Source organism: Erythrolamprus reginae, chromosome 13 (genome assembly GCF_031021105.1).
Source record: "Erythrolamprus reginae isolate rEryReg1 chromosome 13, rEryReg1.hap1, whole genome shotgun sequence".
Taxonomy (NCBI): domain Eukaryota; kingdom Metazoa; phylum Chordata; class Lepidosauria; order Squamata; family Dipsadidae; genus Erythrolamprus; species Erythrolamprus reginae.
This window is the reverse complement of record NC_091962.1, coordinates 7,165,850-7,186,961: the sequence shown is the minus strand read 5'-3', so window position 1 is coordinate 7,186,961 and position 21,112 is coordinate 7,165,850. Positions and strand designations below refer to the sequence as shown.

Here is a 21,112-nt window from a genome sequence, read left to right as displayed (position 1 = left end):
TGCCGCAGCTCAAAAAAAGTTGAAAATCACTGCTCTAGACAGAGTGCAGAGAAGAGCAACCAAGATGATTAGGGGATTGGGGGCTAAAACATATGAAGAACAGTTGCAGGAACTGGGCATGGCTAGTTTAATGAAAAGAAGGACCAGGGGAGACATGAGAGCAGTCTTCCAATATCTCTGGGGTTGCCACAAAGAAGAAGGAGTCAACCTATTCTCCAACGCGCCTGAGGGTAGAACAAGAAGCAATGGGTGGAAACTAAACAAGGAGAGAAGTAACTTAAGAACTAAGGAGAAATTTCCTGGCAGTCAGAACAATTAATCAGTGGAACAGCTTGCCTCCAGAAGTTGTGAATGCTCTAACAACGGACGTTTCTAAGAAGATGTTGGTTAACGATTTGTCTGAAGTAGTGCAGGGTTTCCTGCCTAAGCCGGGGGTTGGACTAGAAGACCTCCAAGGTCCCTTCCAACTCCATTGTTGTTAAAAGTGGCCACGTCATATAGAGCATTAAAAATCTTTCTTTTCTTTCAACTCTTGTAAAATTTATTTATTTATTTATTTAATTTATTTATTTAATTTTATTTATTTATTTACTTATTTATTTATTGGTTGGATTTGTATGCCGCCCCTCTCCGGAGACTCGCGGCGGCTAACAGCAACAATAAAACAGTGTACAATAGTAATCTGATACTAGAGATGATTAAAAAACCCATTAATATAAAAACCAAAACACACATACATACATACCATGCATAGAATTGTAAAGGCCCAGGGGGAAAGAGGATCTCAATTCCCCCATGCCTGGCGGCAGAGGTGGGTTTTAAGTTGTTTACGAAAGGCAAGGAGGGTGGGGGCAATTCTAATCTCTGGGGGGAGTTGGTTCCAGAGGGCCGGGGCCACCACAGAGAAGGCTCTTCCCCTGGGTCCTGCCAGGCGACATTGCTTAGTTGATGGGACCCGGAGAAGATCCACTCTGTGGGACCTAACTGGTCGCTGGGATTCGTGCAACAAAAGGTGGTCCCGGAGATAATCTGGTCCGGTGCCATGAAGGGCTTTATAGGTCATAACCAACACTTTGAATTGTGACCGGAAACTGATCGGCAACCAATGCAGACTGCGGAGTGTTGGTGTAACATGGGCATATTTAGGAAAGCCCATGACATTGGACCAATTCATTCACAACTGATGTTCCTTTTGGGGGGCAATTTTTGTTAAAATTATTGTTTAAAGAAATGTTTCTGAAACTTGGTAACTTTAAAATGGGTGGACTTCAAGCACCCAGAATTGCATTCATTTTAAAGTAGGGTGGCCAGGGCATTCTGGGAGTTGAAGTCCAGACGCTTTAAAAGCATACCGACTGGGGAATTCTGGGAATTCCCTGATTCTACCTCCCATCTCCTCCCCCCGTTTTTAATCAGTTACACTGCTCTTAGTCAATTTCACCATTAATATCCCTGGTTTAATTTTCCACTTTTGTGCAAGTTACACTTCAGGATCAATTGAAACCTGATGGAATTGGCAACTTGTTGCAGTGAAGTGAGTCGAAGTGAACAAAGTAATGAAATTAGAGGGAGGGAGGGGAGGAGAGATGAGAGGGGATAGGAATGGAGGAAGAGAGGGGATAGATGGTAGGTAGGTAGTTAGGTACCCTGTTTCCCCCAAAATAAGACATCCCCCGATAATAAGCCCAATTGGGCTTTTGAGTGCATGGCAATAAGGCCAAGCACTTATTTCAGGGTTCAAAAAACCCCAGGGTTTTATTTTCGGGGAAACACAGTGGGGGGCGGGGGGAGAGAGAATAGAAGATAGATGTAGGTAGGTAGGTAGGTAGGTAGGTAGGTAGATAGATAGATAGATAGAAAGGTAGGTAGGTAGGTAGGTAGGTAGGTAGGTAGGTAGATAGATAGATAGATAGATAGATAGATAGATAGATGATAGATAGATGATAGATGGATGGATTGGTGGGTGGATGGATAGATAGACAGACAGACAGACAGACAGACAAGGATAGAAAATAGAAGATAGGTATAGATAGATACATTTTAAATATTTAAATATGTTAAAGGGTTAAATAAGGTTCAGGAGGGAAGTGTTTTTAATAGGAAAGTGAACACAAGAACAAGGGGACACAATCTGAAGTTAGTTGGGAGAAAGATCAAAAGCAACATGAGAAAATATTATTCTACTGAAAGAGTAGTAGATCCTTGGAACAAATTTCCAGCAGACGTGGTTGGTAAATCCACAGGAACTGAATTAAAACATGCCTGGGATAAACATATATCCATCCTAAGATAAAATACAGAAAATAGTATAAGGGCAGACTAGATGGATCATGAGGTCTTTTTCTGCCATCAGTCTTCTATGTTTCTATGTTTCTAGAGGATGGATGGACGGACGGACAGATAGACAGATAGATGGATGATAGAGGTAGACAGACCGACAGACATAGATAATGATAAATAGATAATAGAGGGATGATAGATAAGATGGATAGATGATAGGTATATGATAGACAAAAGTAGATGATAGTAAGATAGACAGACCGAGATATATAAGATAAATGATAAATAGATAAACAGACATAGACAAGAGAGAGAGAGAGAGAGAGAGAGAAAGAGAGAGAGAGAGAGAGATCAGTTGTAAATGCGAGGACTGGTTGTCAGTCACTCTTTTCAGTACCGTCGTATCTTTGAACAGTTACTAAATGAATGGTTGGAAGTCGAGAACCACCTGTAACGTGGCCTATAATACTTCATAAGGACTGGACTCTTTTTTCAGAAAATCCAAGCCAAGCCTGCTATCACCTCTGCCTCTGACCATGGCTGTCCCACAGTTCTCTTCCCACCCCAAACCATCTTGACTTTTTAATTGCTGAAATTGGAGGATGTTTTATAGGACAAGAGCTCGACCAGCCCAGGGCTGTGGGTTGAGCCGTTTCCAGCCCAATTCTTTCCCCCTCTCTCTCTCCAATTGCAAGCCACCATCAATCTTTCAAAGGTGACCTCAACCCTAACCTGATCCACGGAGGGCACCTGTTTAAATAAAATTTGGGTGGGATCCCAAATGCCAAGAGATTGCTTGGTTGATTATTTGCTCTACCCGGTCATCGCGGTCAAAGGTGCCCTCTCAGTAAGGTGGCACCGCTGGCAACTGACCGGTTGGAAAAACAGATCAAGCGGTCCAAGGACTGGCAATGGCCAAGCGCAGCGATGCTTCACCCAGCTGGCTTCATCTCAACCGCTGGAGGGGAACCAACGACGGGCTCTGCGGTTCACCGGTTAGGGCAGGGAGGAAAATGAAGAATCAGCCGTTTCTCTTCTGATTTGGAAGCAGGTGATATTTTTTTTAAGGACGTTTTTCTTATTTTTCTCCACACTTTCCATCTATGCATATACCTTAAAATATGTCAATAGTATATACCGTATTTTTCAGAGTATAAGACACACTTTTTTCCTCCCTAAAATAGGCTGGGTGCGTCTTATACTTTGAGTGTAGGTTTTTCCCCAGCCCTAACTAGGTGCTAACGATCTAGTTCTTACCTTGCAGGCTCTTTCATTGGTTCTCTCTGCGAAGAATGTTTTTCAAGCCCTAAGTCTTTGCAGGGTTTTTTTAATTACTCTAACTTGCTCTGAGTAAGTTTCTTTCCAGCCCTAACCAGGTGCTAACAATGTTCCCAGCTCTTACCAGCTTGCCAGCCCTTTCATTGTTACTCTCTGCGAAGAATGTTTTTCAAGCCCTAAGTCTTTGCAGGGGTTTTTTAATTACTCTAACTTGCTTTGAGTAAGTTTCTTTCCAGCCCTAACCAGGTGCTAACAATGTTCCCAGCTCTTACCAGCTTGCCAGCTCATTCATTGTTACTCTCTGTGAAGAATGTTTTCCAAGCCCTGAGTCTTTGCAGGGTTTTTTTTCCATTGCTCTACTTGCTCAGACTGTTTCTTTCCAGGTGCTAATGATGTTCCCAGCTGTTACTGTCTTGCAAGCGCTTTCATTGTTACTCTCTCCGAATAAAGTTTTTTTAAAGGCCCTCACCAGGGGATAAAATAATGTACTGGCTAAGGGCGCTAGCCAGATGAATACCTGGTAAGCAGATTCTTTTCCCTATTTTCCTCCCCAAAAACTAAGGTGCGTCTTATACTCTGAAAATATGGTACATTTTTAAATGAATCGGAGTTCAGTAACCTATTTTATACCTAGTCTTGCTGTTACTAATCAGTCTGTTTTTCTTTTTCTTCACACTCCCTCTCTTCCATCTTCTCTACCTACCTTCTTACTCCGTCTCTCCTCCTTCCTCCTCCCTTCTCCTCCTTCCCTTCTTTCCTTCTTTCCTTCCTACTTCCTCTTTCTCCTCCCAACCCCTTTCCTGAGTGATTTTGATTCTAATATACTGTATATTATGTTTAACAGACTGATAATATTTTCCCATGCTTCAGTTATCAGCATTACCTTTTAAATTCCTTGTTATTTAACGTTATATCTATACAGTACTTTATATCTGTATATTTATTTCATTTTCGCTATATGTTATTAATCTAATGCTACCTCCTGAGTCTAGTTCTGTCATCTGTGTTACTTCAATTTCTATTTCATTTTTGTTCTTTTAATCATAATAGTTTAATCTATATCTATATTCCCTTTCTACCCATTCATAAAATTTCACCCATACATTGTAATATTCCGAATCCTCCTTATCTTTAATTTTCATTGTTGGAAGCAGGTGATATTTAATGCAAGGGAGGAAGTGAGAACTTAAGGTGGGAAATCAGAAGGATACAGGCAATATGTGGTCGATTCATGGCCACAATTATCAAGATTATCAACCTTGCTGTCAAGCAAAACCAAGCATTTAGCAGCGAGTGCCATACCAAGTGCACTAATCGAACATTATTATTATTATTATTATTATTATTATTATTATTATTATTAATTATTATTAATCGAACAGGTGGCAAGAAAGTGGAGGCAGTCAGGCTCAACACAGGTTGTGTAGACAGTAAACACAGGGTCATTCAAAATGGACTCAAATGTCTATACACCAGGGCACAGAGTATGAGGAATAAAGAGCCGGGGTGGCGCAGCAGGTAGAGTGCTGTACTGCAGGCCACTGAAGCTGTACTGTAGGTCAGCGGTTCAAATCTCATCCCCAGCTCAAGGTTGACTCAGCCTTCCATCCTTCCGAGATGGGTAAAATGAGGACCCGGATTGTGGGGGCAGTAGGCTGGCTCTGTTAAAAAGTGCTATTGCTAACATGTTGTAAGCCGCCCTGAGTCTAAGGAGAAGGGCGGCATAAAAATCAAATGAATGAATGAATGAATAAATAGATTTGTATGCTGCCCCTCTCCAAACTAGACTGTTGTTTCACTGGGTCATATGTGTGTGTGTGTATGTGGGTATATGCATATTTTTTTGTCATGTTTATGTAGTGTATATTGGAGAGAGTGACCTTTTGAGAGCTGTATGCAATGTAATCTCATTTTAATGTAGGCCGATTAGTGTACATTTAAAGTGACAATAAAGTTATTCTATTCTATTTTACTCTACTCTATTTCCTACTCTACTCTACTCTACACTATTCTATTCTATTCATTCTATTCCTCTACTTTTCTATTCTATTCTATTCTTCTCTACTCTACTCTATATTCCATTCCATTCCATTCCATTCCATAAAATAGCCCATATTTATGCTCAGCTTAATGAAACTTAGGCTTGTACCTACATAGTTGCAACAAACAAACAAACTACCGTATAATTTTTGGTTTTAGGAGACTAAGTTAGATTGCTCTAGGACAGTGTTGCTCAACCCTGGTAATTTCCCCAGCCAGCTTGGCTTAATTCTGGGAGATGTAGTCCACACATGTAATCTTAATGCGTGCAGGCTGAGGAATTCTGGGAGTTGTAGTTCACACAGCTTAAAGTTACCAGGGTTGAGAAACAGCAGTCCAGTGTAAAGCCAAAATTTATTTTTCTGGTGTCTCTCTGCTGCCACCTGACGACCATCGTTTATATTATCAGCTCAGGGCTTTCTTAAAAGTTTGCGAAGTTACCCTCATTCACCGACAGGCTAAGATATGGGTGACACATTAAACTATATAAAAGCCATGCCCGTTTTTGCTTGGACTAGTGTATTAGATTTAGATGTGGCCATGCTTTGCAGACAAGTGGATCCATACTACAGTGATACCTCTACTTACGAACTTAATTCGTTCCATGACCAGGTTCTTAAGTAGAAAAGTTTGTAAGAAAAGGCAATTTTTCCCCATAGGAATCAATGTAAAAGCAAATAATGTGTGTGATTGGGGAAACCACAGGGAGGATGGAGGCCCTGTTTCCTCCCAGGAGATTCCTAGAGAGGCCCCACGGAGGCTTCTCCCCGCCTTTTCCGGCCATATTTCCTCCCAGGAGATTCCTAGAGAGGCCCCACAGAGGCTTCTCCCTGCCTTTTCCTGCCCTGTTTCCTCCCAGGAGATTCCCAGAGAGGCCCCATGGAGGCTTCTCCCCTGCCTTTTCCGGCCCTGTTTCCTCCCAGGAGATTCCTAGAGAGGCCCCACGGAGGCTTTTCCCTGCCTTTTCTGGCCCTGTTTCCTCCCAGAAGATTCCTAGAGAGGCCCCACGGAGGCTTCTCCCTGCCTTTTCCGGCCCTGTTTCCTCCCAGGAGATTCCTAAAGAGGCCCCACGGAGGCTTCTCCCTGCCTTTTCCGGTTACAGTTTCGGAGGCTCGGGTTCGTAAGTGGAAAATGGTTCTTGAGAAGAGGCAAAAAAATCTTGAACACCCGGTTCCTCTCTAGAAAAGTTCGTAAGTAGAGGCGTTCTTAGGTAGAGGGACCACTCTATTTTTTTAAAGAAATCAGACAGAATGAAGGTACGGAGAGTAACATAGCTTCCAAATATCTTATATTTTTCCGCCCCCTGTAAATCCAGAATATTATTGGGTCCCCTTCATCTCCGTGATGGATTCCAACTCTTGTAGCTCAGGAAGGTGTTTTGTTCCCCGTTGTGACACTGTTCTTGGTCCTTGCTCATCTTCCTGCAACGGTAGGCCGTAAAATCAATATTTTTTCCTCTCCTTAAACACTGATTTTCTTGCTTTCGGGCTTGCTGGAGAGCAGTAGGCCCTCTGTTTGCTTGGAGTCCGGCTTCTGGATCTTATTCCGTGATCTGTACAGAATGGGTGGGGGGGAGAGAAATGCTATTAAGTGTTGATGGGTTTGCAAAGGGGCTTCACCAGTTCAGAGGATGGGCAAGCGATTGACTCAGCTGCAATATTGAAAGTTAGATGGTTTGAAGTTTTTCAGAGGGATGAGGTTTGATATTGATATTCTTTGCTTTCCGAATTGTTACTAGACAACCTGTGCCTCGCTTGGGACATCGTTTCATGGGATAGTTCCTAAACAGGATGAGCAAGTTGGACATAAAAGCAGAGGGGGGGTAGGAGATAATCTTGGACTTCCTGCTGTCTTTCCCATTGAATTTCCTCGTGGGAAACTGACAGGAAGCATTGGAAATCTTGCTTACTTGCTTCCCTCCCTCTCTCTTTCTTTCCTTTCCTCCCCTTAGTTCTGCTCCTTCCCTCCCTCCCTTCTTCCCTTCCTTCCTTCCGTGTTCCATGTCCCTTTCTTTCTTCTTTCTTTTCCTTCCTTCCTTCCTTCCGTGTCCCTTTCTTTCTTCTTTCTTTTCCTTCCTTCCTTCCTTCCGTGTCCCTTTCTTTCTTCTTTCTTTTCCTTCCTTCCTTCCGTGTCCCTTTCTTTCTTCTTTCTTTTCCTTCCTTCTTTCCTTCCTTCCTTCCATCCGTGTTTCTTTCTTTCTCCTTTCTTTTCCTTCCTTCCTTCCTTCCTTCCTTCCGTGTTCCTTTCTTTCTTCTTTCTTTTCCTCCCTCCCTCCCTCCCTTCCGTGTTTCTTTCTTTCTCCTTTCTTTTCCTTCCTTCCTTCCGTGTCCCTTTCTTCTTTCTTTTCCTTCCTTCCTTCCATCCTTCCTTCCTTCCGTGTCCCTTTCTTTCTTCTTTCTTTTCCTTCCTTCCTTCCTTCTTTCCTTCCTTCCTTCCTTCCATCCATGTTTCTTTCTTTCTCCTTTCTTTTCCTTCCTTCCTTCCGTGTCCCTTTCTTTCTTCTTTCTTTTCCTTCCTTCCTTCCTTCCTTCCTTCTTCCGTCCCTCTCTCCCTCCCCTTCCCTTCCCCTCCTCTTCCTTCCCTTTCCTTTCCATTCCTGCCTACCTCCTCTCCTTCCCTCTCTCCCTCCCTCCCCTCACTTGCAGACAAGTATGAGGCTGATGTCCAGCAGGAGAGGAAACAAGGGATTGCTAAACTGACTGGGAAACTGTCACAGAACAATTAAGTTCCTGTGACTGCTGCACAGCCAGAACTTTCCCCAAGTTTCATTCCCTCAAGACTTTTAGGAGCTCCTGGTTTTGGGATGCATTCTGTAAATTAACCTATTTAAAGTATCTAGGTTCAAAAACCGTGGCCCTACTGTGCACCAGTTAAAGGTCATGGCAATGAGAGTTTTAATAGAATATCGGTTTTTATTCTTTATTTTAAATCCTCCCACCCATCAGTTGCTTCTTTCTTGCTAAAAAAGGAAGGTTTTAGGGCTCCAGGACAAAGAAGGCAAAAACCTTTCCCCCCCCCTCACCTGTTCTCCACCTGCTCTACCGTTTCCGGCAAAGGGATGTTCCGAGTTTCCGGCAAGAAGGCCGCCACGACTCCAGAAATGATCGGAGCTGCGCCATAGATAAGATTGGGCAGGAATGGGATATATTCTCCCGTCATCTTCACCGCCGGAGCCATGATTCCTCCTATGCGGGCCATGGTGTTGCTGAGGCCCATACCGGTTTGCCTGCACAAACAGACAGACAGATCCCAAGCAAAAGCAATCAGCCATGTTGCTTGACCTTATGGAGGCTCAGGGTGGTTTTTTTTTTTTTAAATTAAAAACAAAACAGACATATACGAAAATATATGGAACTGGAAAAGGTGCAAAAAAGGGCAACAAGAATGATCAAGGAAATGGAGCCCCTCCCTTATGATACCAGACTGCAACGCCTTGGTCTATTCAGCCCTTGAAAAACGGTGTTTAAGGGGTGACTTGATCGAAGTATATAAAATCATGCATGGGATGGAAAAGGTGGATAGAGAAAAATTCTTTTCTCTGTCACACAATACTAGGACGAGGGGGCCCTCCCTAAAGCTCATAGGTAGGAAAGTGAGGACAAATCAAGGGAAATATTTCTTCACCCAGAGGGTCCTTGGTTGATGGAATTCCCTTCCAGAAGAGGTCGTGACAGCTGTCAGCCTAGATAGCTTCAAGGCAGGATTAGACAGATTCAGGGATGCCAAGTTTATCATAGGTGGTTATTGAAAGGGATCTCCAAGTGCCGCCTCTATGTTGGTTGAGGCAGGCAGGATTCCCTTGGGTTCCATTTGTTGGGGGTCGAGGGAAAGGGAGGGTTTTGCCTTCTCTTTCTGCTCAAGGTCCCCATGGACAATTGGTGGGCCACTGTGGGACACAGAATGCTGGACTCAATTCAATTCAATTCAATTTATTAGATTTGTATGCCGCCCCTCTCTGAAGACTCGGGGTGGCTCACAACAATAATAAAAACAATATTCAAGCGAAAACAAATCTAATATTAAAAAGCACATAAAACCCTGTCATATTTAAAAAAGGAAACAACATATACATACACAAACATAAATATAAAAAAGCCTGGGGGAAAGGTGTCTCAACACCCCCATGCCTTGCCGTATAGATGGGTCTTGAGTAATTTACGAAAGACAAGGAGGGTGGGGGCCATTCTAATCTCGGGGGGGAGTTGATTCCAGAGGGCCGGGGCTGCCACAGAGAAGGCTCTTCCCTCTTGCTGGACTCAATGGGCTTTGGCCTGATTCAGCAGGGCTCTTCTTACGTTATGTACAACACACAAAATACACACAATTGGGATATTTACATCCCACTTTCATTTCCCTCCCACTTTCTATCAGAAATTATGACGGAGATATATACATTTTTGCATTATTTTGTTAACGTTTGTGCTTCATAATTATTTATTTACAATTCAAAAGAAAGAGAAAAAACACCCTTTTAGTCTTTTTTGGCTTTCGTTTTTTACTTCGCTCCCTTTATACATTTCTCTTTTTTAGCCAATTATAAAAAATTATCACATACCCTATAAAAGTCTGAGCCCTCTTTCCCTTCAATTTTTTTTTAATCAACCTATCAATTTCGGCACATTCCAGGATTATTTTCAAAATTACCATTTCTTCTTTTGGTGTGTCTTCACTTTTTCTTGCCGCTCTTCGAATGTGGGTATTCAATATTTAATATTTATAGAATGTTATAGAATATTGTAGAATATTTGAATGTGGGCAATCAAATATTTAATTTCTTTTTTATGCATTTTATTAAAAATCTCTAGTTTTTGTTTTTAATGGCAACCCCACAAGCAGCTATCTCGCGTCCACTTTTCCTTCCTTTTATTTATTTATTTATTTATTTATTTTTTATTTATTTATTTTGTCCAATACACAATGACGGTTTTAGTGGGTATATATCAATATACACATAGTAAAATACATGATGAAGGTTATAGAGGAGATACTCATAGTAAAATATATTTAAGAAATAATAGAAAAGAAGGTATAGTAATAGAACATATCAATGAAAGAATAGAAGAAGAGATATAGGAATAGAATAAAGGTATAGGAGATGTATAGGAGAGCAATAGGACAGGGGACTTGTACTCGCCCCTTTCTCCTCCACCCGCAAACTATCTTTTCACACTCCCTGCCCTCCAGTTCCCCCCTTCTTTGGCCTCTCACCGTAGTACCGTAGGATAAAGTTCTCCGGTGTATAAGTAGATGCAGTTGAACGAGGCACCCAAACAGCCCTTCCCGAAAACGGCCACGGTAGTCCGAAGGGTCTGCATATCTGGGAGAAAAGGGGGAAAAACTGGGATGAGGAGCAAGACATTTGTGGCAAAGGTGGTTTCGATGGATGCCCACCAACTCATTGATTTTAATTAGAATTTAGGCTTGTCTCCAGAAGTTGTAGGTGATCGAGTCTTCGGAGAGGAGCGGCATACAAATCTAATAAATTATTATTATTATCCATCATTGGAAGTCTTCCAGAACACACTGGACCAGTAATGGGGGAGGGACGCCGTGGGGGTAGTAAATTTATGCACTATTTATTAAATACTTAATAGTTTTTATTTATTTTTTTTTATTTTTTTTTAATGTCTTTATTAGGTTTTACAGAGAACAAAAGTAGAAAAAATACAGTGATACCTTGTCTTACAAACTTAATTGGTTCCGGGACGAGGTTCTTAAGGTGAAAAGTTTGTAAGACGAAACAATGTTTCCCATAGGAATCAATGGAAAAGTGATTAATGCGTGCAAGCCCAAAATTTACCCCTTTTGCCAGCTGAAGTGCCCATTTTTGCGCTGCTGGGATTCCCTTGAGGCTCCCCTCCATGGGAAACCCCACCTCCGGACCTCTGTGTTTTTGCGATGCTGCGATTTCACTGAGGCTCCCCTCGCTGGGAAACCCCACCTCTGGACTTCCGTTGCCAGCGAAGTGCCCGCTTTTGTGCTGCTGGGATTCCCCTGCAGCATCACAAAAACACAGAAGTCCGGAGGTGGGGTTTCCCATGGAGGGGAGCCTCAGGGGAATCCCAGCAGTGCAAAAACGGGCGCTTCGCTGGCAATGGAAGTCCAGAGGCGGGGCATCCCAGCGATGGTGGTGGGTTTGTAAGGTGAAAATAGTTTGTAAGAAGAGGCAAAAAAATCTTAAACCCCGGGTTTGTATCTCAAAAAGTTTGTATGACGAGGCGTTTGTAAGACGAGGTATCACTGTAACTTGTAATTGGTCTACAATAATTTGGTTATTTAATATCTATATCATAGAAATCACATAATATTAGACATATTGAGGAGATGAGAAAAAGAAATAGAGAAATGAAAGAGATGAAGCAAAGGAAAAAGGAAAGAAAAACAGAGAAAAGGAATACAGTGTTCCCTCGATTTTCACAGGGGATGCGTTCTGAGACCGCCCGCGAAAGTCGAATTTCCGCGAAGTAGAGATGCGGAAGTAAATACACTATTTTTGGCTATGAACAGTATCACAAACCTTCCCTTAACACTTTAAACCCCTGAATTGCAATTTCCCATTCCCTTAGCAACCATTTAGATCATTACTCACAATGTTTATTTATTAAAGTTTATTAAAAAAAATATTTATTAAAGGCGGATGAAATTTTGGCGATGACGTATGACGTCATCGGGCAGGGAAAAACTGTGGTATAGGGAAAAAACCATTAGTATTTTTTAATTAATATTTTTGAAAAACCGTGGTATAGACTTTTTGCGAAGTTCGAACCCGCGAAAATCGAGGGAACACTGTATTGTTGAGAAAGAAAATAGAATAAAGAGGGAGAAAGTATAGGTAGGACATAGAAAAGAACCAGCAGTATAGCTGGTGTATTGTATCGTTACAACATAAATTTCGCAGGTGTCGCTGATTCCCTTTCTTATAGCTTTAAGGTTTTCTACTAGATTTGTTTGGGAGTAAATGCATAGGTTCTTCCAATGTTACATATAGAAACATAGAAACATAGAAGTCTGATGGCAGAAAAAGACCTCATGGTCCATCTAGTCTGCCCTTATACTATTTCCTGTATTTTATCTTAGGATGGATCTATGTTTATCCCAGGCATGTTTACATTCAGTGACTGTGGATTTACCAACCACGTCTGCTGGAAGTTTGTTCCAAGGATCTACTACTCTTTCAGTAAAATAATATTTTCTCGTCTTGCTTTTGATCTTTCCCCCAACTAACTTCAGATTGTGTCCCCTTGTTCTTGTGTTCACTTTCCTATTAAAAACACTTCCCTCCTGGACCTTATTTAACTCTTTAATATATTTAAATGTTTCGATCATGTCCCCCCTTTTCCTTCTGTCCTCCAGACTATACAGATTGAGTTCATTAAGTCTTTCCTGATACGTTTTATGCTTAAGACCTTCCACCATTCTTGTAGCCCGTCTTTGGACCCGTTCAATTTTGTCAATATCTTTTTGTAGGTGAGGTCTCCAGAACTGAACACAGTATTCCAAATGTGGTCTCACCAGCATTCTATATAGCGGGATCATAATCTCCCTCTTCCTGCTTGTTATACCTCTAGCTATGCAGCCAAGCATCCTACTTGCTTTCCCTACCGCCTGACTGCACTGTTCACCCATTTTGAGAGTGTCAGAAATCACTGCCCCTAAATCCTTTTCTTTTGAAGTATTTGCCAACACTGAACTGCCAATACAATACTCAGATTGAGGATTCCTTTTCCCCAAGTGTATTATTTTACATTTGGAAACATTAAACTGCAGTTTCCATTGCTATAGGGTACATCCATTATAGTATGATAAAAATATAATATAATTTTAAATTTTATCATTCATTAATAAGTTACTTTGTTGGATTATCTTCCTTTTGAATTATTTGCAATGATTTTTTTTAAATTGTCCTTCCTTTTCTAGTACTTTAGTAGGATCCTTAATTACTTTTAAAATAGGAAATAATTAAACAATATGTATTTACCCATAAACACTTTCATCATTTTAATCAGTATCTAGAACTGAACTTTTATAGCAATGGAAGAGAATTGAGCTACTTGCCTAATCTGTTATCACACCGAACCTTGTGGGTTCAGCACAAAACCTTAAAATGTGACTGTGCTCCTCAACAAAGAATGCTGTCTATCATCGTTCCTTTTTGTGGCTATTCAAATAATATGACTTAATCAATTGAAAAAGAGTCCAAGCATCTTATTTGAAAACTTATCTTGGTTGGTAAGCCACTCCCACCCAGTCACATGACCTTTAAACTACCCTCACTGACATGATTGTCAAGCCACTCCTACCCGGTCACATGACCATCAAGCCACACCTACAAAATAAGCCATGCCCACAGTGTGGCAGTAAAAATTTTGGCAGCCCATCACTGCGATTGGACAGCCATTTGTCCAGAATGTTAGAGGGTTGGTCTGGATGACCTCCATGGCATCATCCAACCCTGTTATTGTATGCTGTATAATGGGGTGGGGTGGAGAGATAATGTTCTGGATTTTCATAGAGTTGACAATTATCTCCAGTATGTTGCTGAAACTACAGCCTTAGTATCAATAATGGGATCCAATTGCCATCACTAACACGAGGACACTGTCCGTGGTCCTGAATCGACCAATCCATCAAATCCAGTTTCCAGATGGGAGAATTGGTTCTGTTTGTGAGAATACATTTGGTTCTTTGGTTTACTTTGCTTGCAACCTCTTGTTCTATTGTCACATTTCCAATCTGGTGCTGATCCCTTATTATTTGCTATCATTTGTATGCTGCTTGTATCCAAAGGACCTTCAAAAGTACTGTGTTTTCAAACCTGGGTATATTTAAGATGGCTGGACTTCAACTCCCAGAATGCCTCAGCCATCATGCTTGAAGATGGCTGGACTTCAACTCCCAGAATGCCTCAGCCATCATGCTTGAAGATGGCTGGGCTTCAACTCCCAGAATGCCTCAGCCATCATGCTTGAAGACGGCTGAGATTCAACTCTCAGAATCCCTCAGACCACCACCGGTTCCTTAGAACCGGTCTGTATTGGGAGCAACCCACCTTTGACTTCAACTCCCATAGTTCCTCAGCCACCATGATTTAAGATGGATGGACTTCAACTCCCAGAATTCCTCAGCCACCATGATTTAAGATGGATGGACTTCAACTCCCAGAATTCCTCAGCCACCATGATTTAAGATGGATGGACTTCAACTCCCAGAATTCCTCAGCCACCATGATTTAAGATGGATGGACTTCAGCTCCCAGAGTTCCTCAGCCACCATGATTTAAGATGGATGGACTTCAGCTCCCTCAGCCACCATGATTTAAGATGGATGGACTTCAACTCCCAGAATTCCTCGGCCACCATGATTTAAGATGGATGGACTTCAACTCCCAGAATTCCTCAGCCACCATGATTTAAGATGGATGGACTTCAACTTCTGGTATGCAGACTGGGGAATTCTGGGAGTTGAAGTCCACCCTCTAAAGCTGAAATCTAAACCTTCTTGAGCATGAGGCAGAAAACTAGAAACCTTCTGGAAGCTTCCCCAGAACCTTTGAATTCCAGCATTGCGCTACTCAGGGCCAATATCTTTCTCACCTTGAGGGATGAAAATGTTGGCCAGGATGGTTAACCCAGCCAAGATGAGGGCAACAGCTTGGGTGAACCGGCGCCCGATGTAACTGATAGTGAGGACCGAAATAAACTTAGCCGGGAAGTCAACCGCTCCGAAAAAGAGTTGGATCAGGTAGATGTTGCCCCCGAAATTTTGCAAGTCCATCACCAGCCCATAATAAGCGAAACTGGTGGAGAACCTTGGAAGGGGACCAAAGGAAAAAAACAAATGAATAAATAGTAAAATTATAAAATATATTATATGATAAAATATAAATTATTTTATAAAATAATAAGAGTAGAGTAGAATTAAAATAGAATAGGAATAGCATTGGAATGGAATGGAATATTTTTATTAATTTGTTTGTTTTGTCAAGTACTATTGGTGGTATAGAAAGACACAACAATGTTTATATATATGATACTAGTAAAAGAGAAACATTAGGACAGGGGACAGAAGGCACTGGAGCACTTATGCATGCCCCTTATATAAAATAATAATAATATATGAAATAATGAAATAATAAAATAAAATAACAAATATATTAAAACAAATCAGAATCATAAAATGAAACGATCAAACAAAAAATAAAATAATTTGACACAATATAATAAATAAAACTAATAAAATAACAAAGGTAAAATCAAATCAAATACGATGCCAAAGTAAAATACAGAAAATAAAATAATAAAATATAATTAATAAAATGTAAAATTTTAAAAAATGAAATAATAAAATAAAATAACAAATATATTAAAATAAAACAGAATAATAAAATGAAACGATCAAACAAAAAATAAAATTATTTGACACAATATAAATAAAACCAATAAAATAACAAAGATAAAATCAAATCAAATACGATGCCAAAGTAAAATACAGAAAATAAAATAATAAAATGTAATTAATAAAATGTAAAATAAAAAAAAATGAAATGATAAAAAAAAAAAAAATTTTAAAAAAAAATTAAAGATGTAAAATAAAATAAAAAAAATAAAAATTAAATAAAAATCAATCCAAGCCAGTCCAAGCTAAGGGGTAGGAGAGGGTTTCCTTCGGGCCAAAGCTCACCAGACGAAGCAGATGCAGAAGGAGATTCGGCGCATGGTTGGAGTCCGGACCAGGTCGAGCAGCGAAGTCTTAGACGCCATGGAGGCCAGCTCCTCCTTCATCCTGGCGCTTAGGAACTGGAACAGGGGGGAGACACATTGCAAGGCCTGGTTGAGTTTTTCAATTTCAATCCGGGTGCTTTTGAACGGTGAAACCCTGCTGTGAGGCACATGCAGTCCTCGACTTACGACGGGTCATTTAGCGGCTTTTCGAAGTCCAGTGACTGTGACTTATGACCGTTTTCGGCTTTTATGACCTGTCTCTGGCTGAGAGAAAACCATGGGTTCACTTGACAACTGCTAGATTTGCTTAATGACTGTCTCAATTTTTTTTGTAAAATTGGATCTAGTCGCACGGTGAGCTGCTTTACAAACAGTCACAATTTATGAGCATAATTGCCAGTGTCAATTGTGGCCATAACTCGAGGACTTACCTGTATTGTAAGACCCTACCAGGAGCTATTGACTTACAACAATTCATTTCACGATGGCCTGAAATCACGACGGCACTGCCGAAGTGACTTATGACTGGTCCTCGTACTTACAACCGTGACAACATTCCCCACGGTTGTACGCAAATGAGGTGCAATTATGCAAATAAAAAGAATTAATCTTGAAGTAGTTTTGCTCTTCACCTCAATGTCCAGCTTTCTGGCAGCTTCCGGTTTCCTGTTAATTTTGGCCACTCGCTTGAGCTCCGTCACGGCCCTTTCAAGTTTGCCGGCTGTTATCAGCCAGCGAGCTGATTCGGAAAGCCACCTGTGGGCGAAAGGAGAAAAGGAAAAGGGACCACAAGGAGAGTCACACCGAGACTTAACCCAACTATTTCCCAGCTAATGTGGAGACTCTAGAAAAAGTGCAGTGAAGAGCAACCAGGAGGAACAACCAGAACAATCAACCCATGGAACTAGAATTTGCCTTCGGAAGTTGTGGGAGCTTCATCCCTGGACTGCCATCGGTCAGAAATGGTGTAGGGCAGTGATGGCGAACCTATTGCATGGGTGCCACAGGTGGCACACGGAGCCATATCTGCTGGCACGCGAGCTGTTGCCCCAGCTCACCTCCAATGTGCATGTTTATGCTGGACAGATGATTTTTGGCTCACACAGAGGCTCTGGGAGGGCGCTGTTGGCTTCCACAGAGCCTCCTGGGATGAGGGCGTTTTTATCCTACCCCGGCTCCAGGGAAGCCTTTGGAGCCTGGGGAGGGTGAAACACAAGCCTACTGGTGTTGTGTATACTCTTGTTCAGTTTGGGGATTTTTCAGATTCTGATTCAGAAAGTGGTTATAAATTACTGGTAGGGCCTGATTTAGAGGCAGAAGAAGTAGGAGACCAACCACAGGACGTTTCTATGGGTTCAGATTCAAGTGAAGGAGAAGCAGATGCTGGATGGGTAAATCCTTATTTCAGACGCTTACAGAGGCGAAGAGAGCAAGTGTCAGGGAAGAAATATTAAGGAGAGGAACGGGTTAATTAATTGAGTAATTAATTTGTCACGTCCGGGTGTCAGCGGAAGAGAAGAGTTGAGTCGTCAATCTGCGGTTAAAAAATATGGAGGTTTTTTTTTCAAGAAGCTCCGAATGTAAGCTATGCCTTGTGTGCTTTTAATTGCAGTTTTTATGACTCTGGGCTAACTCTGACTAGCCATAAATCTTAGAATGACTTGTGGAATGTGTTAATGATTTTGATGTTGCCTTGCATACTGAAGTTTAAGATAAGAGACAAGCGCTGTGTGCCGAGATGATTCAGTGTGGAACAAAGGAAAGAAAAATAAAGATTACAAATATATGCATTTAGCAATAGTTTATTCCAATTATCAGTGGCCTTAGCCGGAGATCAGAACAACTGGGACCACCAGAAGTTGGGAAACAGGCTGTTTCTGGTCTTCAGAGGGCCTCCAGGGGGTTTCCATACACACGCTATTTTGACACCCGAGGAAAAAAAGATTCGCCATCACTGGTGTAGGGTCTCCTGTTTGGCTGGCGGGGTTGGGCTAGATGACCTCCAAGGTCCCTTTCCAACTCTGTTAATCCAATCTAATGCTACAGTTCCCAGCTTGGCAAACAAGCCAGTAATGCATTGCTACGGGTCTTAACGAAGGCTGAACTTGGGGACAGGAGTTTGGGGAAGCTTGCTCTGGTGTCCTACTTACCAAGAATAACCGAAGAAGAGGAAAAAAGGCAGAGAGACTGCCAGCTGCAAGTGGTGCCAATCTCGAAACGTATAGGCCAGACCGGCTAAGACGAGCTGCCCAGTTGTATATGAACAGCCATTGATGGTCCCCAACACTGGCCTGGTCTTAGTAGGTGTCCACTCCACACCTGTTGGGAAAAAACAGAAACAGGCTTTCAAGCTGGAGGAAATAACCTCAAAATGGCAAGTGGAAACCATCAGGGTTACCAAAAGATAAATTTTAGGAAGAAAACAAACCACACTCCAGAAATAACCGAATAACAGCCACTTGAAGGATTACTATCTTCTGAAGATTCTCCATCATCCATGATTGTCCCAAAGGTGCAATTTTTTTAAGGAGGCAACTGGATTTTCTGGGTTTTTTTTTTCCTTTTGAAGACGTTTCGCTTCTCATCCAATGTGGGTTAGCTATTCAAGTCTACAAGAATGTGGAATGCCCTCTGTAGATATAGGATTAAGTCTACATGCCTTTGATTAGTTTAAGGGAAAATATCCTTGTCTTTCCTTATCAGGAAAGACTTCATGAACTCTAATCTGTATAGTCTGGAGGACAGAAGGAAAAGGGGGGACATGATTGAAACATTTAAATATGTTAAAGGGTTAAATAAGGTTCAGGAGGGAAGCGTTTTTAATAGGAAAGTGAACCCAAGAACAAGGGGACACAATCTGAAGTTAGTTGGGGGAAAGATCGGAAACAACGTGAGAAAATATTATTTTACTGAAAGAGTGGCAGATGCTTGGAACAAACTTCCAGCAGCACCCACTGCATTGATGGACGTTTGCTCTCTGGAGCCTGGTGATAAGCCCAGGTTTCATCTCCCGCCACTCTACAGTTGAGAAAAGCCTGGCCTTCAATCTTGAAACGGTCAAGAAATTCTCGGGCGGCACCGACTCTGACGATTTTGTGCGCTCCAGTCAGCATCTTGCGCACCCAAACTGCAAGAGAGTAGATTTAGATGAGATATCAGAAAAAACTTTCTAACAGTAAGGGTGATAAACCGGTGGAACAGTTTGCCACAGGAGGTGGTGGGTTCGCCTTCATGGGAGGTCTTCAAACAGAGACTGGACAGTCATCTTTCTGGTATGGTTTAATGTATCCTGCATTGAGCAGGGACCCTCGAGGTCCCTTCCAACTCTATGATTCTATGACTCTGAAAGAATGCAAACAACTAGCTGTCTGCAAGAGCATCAATCCTTCCATTCCCCACCATCCAGTCAGAGCCAAAGAAGCTTTTGGGATAGGAAGGGAAAAGTCTTCAAAGCAAAAAAATAAATAAATCAGAAAGTCCTGGGGAAAAAAGCACCTTTAAAGGCCTACTATTCCTGTCTATGGAGGTTCCATTTAAGCTCACAAATCGGTGAACTGCTAGACTACCACAAACCAGGAAAGATGGCCATGGTTTGATTGTACGGACTCACACAGACAGACTCCGTTCAGCACGATGCCGGAGAAAGCCATCCCGGTGAGAAAACGGAGGACGCAGTAAATGCTGAATGTGGGGGAGAACGCAGTCGCCGTTCCAGATGTGGCCAGCTGCAGGTAACACCACAGAAGGATTGGCCGTCGACCAAATCTGCAAGGGGACAGGAAAAAAAAGGAGGAAGGTTGGAAACAAAAATTGGCAGGAAAGAGAATATCGGGAAGAAAGGATGGAGTCGAATACAGTGGTACCACTACTTACGAACTTAATTCCTTCCGTGACCGGGTTTTTAAGTAGAAAATTTTGTAAGAAGAAGCCACTTTTCCCATAGGAATCAATGTAAAAGCAAATAATGTGTGCGATTGGGGAAACCACAGGGAGGGTGGAGGCCCTGTTTCCTCCCAGTAGATTCCTAGAGAGGCCCCGCGGAGGCTTCTCCCTACCTTTTTTGGCCTTGTTTCCTCCCAGGAGATTCCTAGAGAGGCCCCATGGAGGCTTCTCCCTGCCTTTTTTGGACCTGTTTCCTCCCAGGAGATTACTAGAGAGGTCCCATGGAGGCTTCTCCCTGCCTTTTCCGGCCCTGTTTCCTCCCAGGAGATTCCTAGAGAGGCCCCACGGAGGCTTCTCCCTGCCTTTTTTGGCCTTGTTTCCTCCCAAGAGATTCCTAGAGAGGCCCCACGGATGCTTCTCCCTGCCTTTTCCCGCCCTGTTTCCTCCCAGGAGATTTCTAGAGAGGGCCCGTGGATAAGATATTGATTAAATTAAGATATTGGTGCGTGTTAAATGCATGTAAGAAGGGGAAAAAATACTAGCACTTTGCAAATGCCCAGAGGCAATTGCCTCCTGTGCAAAGTTATCCAGGTAATTGTTGCTTAATATCTTATCACATGATCGAAACATTTAAATATGTCAAAGGGTTAAATAAGGTTCAGGAGGGAAGTGTTTTCAATAGGAAAGTGAACACAAGAACAAGGGGACACAATCTGAAGTTAGTTGGGGGAAAGATCAAAAGCAATGTGAGGAAATATTATTTTACTGAAAGAGTCGTAGATCCTTGGAACAAACTTCCAGCAGACGTGGTTGGTAAATCCACAGTAACTGAATTTAAACATGCCTGGGATAAACATAGATCCATTGTAAGATAAAATACAGGAAATAGTATAAGGGCAGACTAGATGGAC

General features: G+C 41.9%; 1 protein-coding gene across 1 annotated transcript in view; it reads right to left on the bottom strand.

Annotated features, from left to right (window-relative positions):
• Positions 1-6,869: 6,869 nt before the first annotated feature.
• Positions 6,870-21,112, bottom strand: part of LOC139175116 (solute carrier family 22 member 6-A-like) — a 19,639-nt gene continuing 5,396 nt past the window's right edge. Inside the window, exons 3-10 of the mRNA XM_070766003.1 lie at positions 19,930-20,084; positions 18,470-18,638; positions 16,952-17,075; positions 16,279-16,394; positions 15,192-15,406; positions 10,807-10,915; positions 8,621-8,824; positions 6,870-7,150 (exon numbers count right to left, since the gene is read on the bottom strand). Of these exons, the coding sequence (XP_070622104.1) occupies positions 7,060-7,150; positions 8,621-8,824; positions 10,807-10,915; positions 15,192-15,406; positions 16,279-16,394; positions 16,952-17,075; positions 18,470-18,638; positions 19,930-20,084 (1,183 nt within the window). The 3' untranslated portion in view covers positions 6,870-7,059. The remainder of the gene's footprint in view (positions 7,151-8,620; positions 8,825-10,806; positions 10,916-15,191; positions 15,407-16,278; positions 16,395-16,951; positions 17,076-18,469; positions 18,639-19,929; positions 20,085-21,112) is intronic.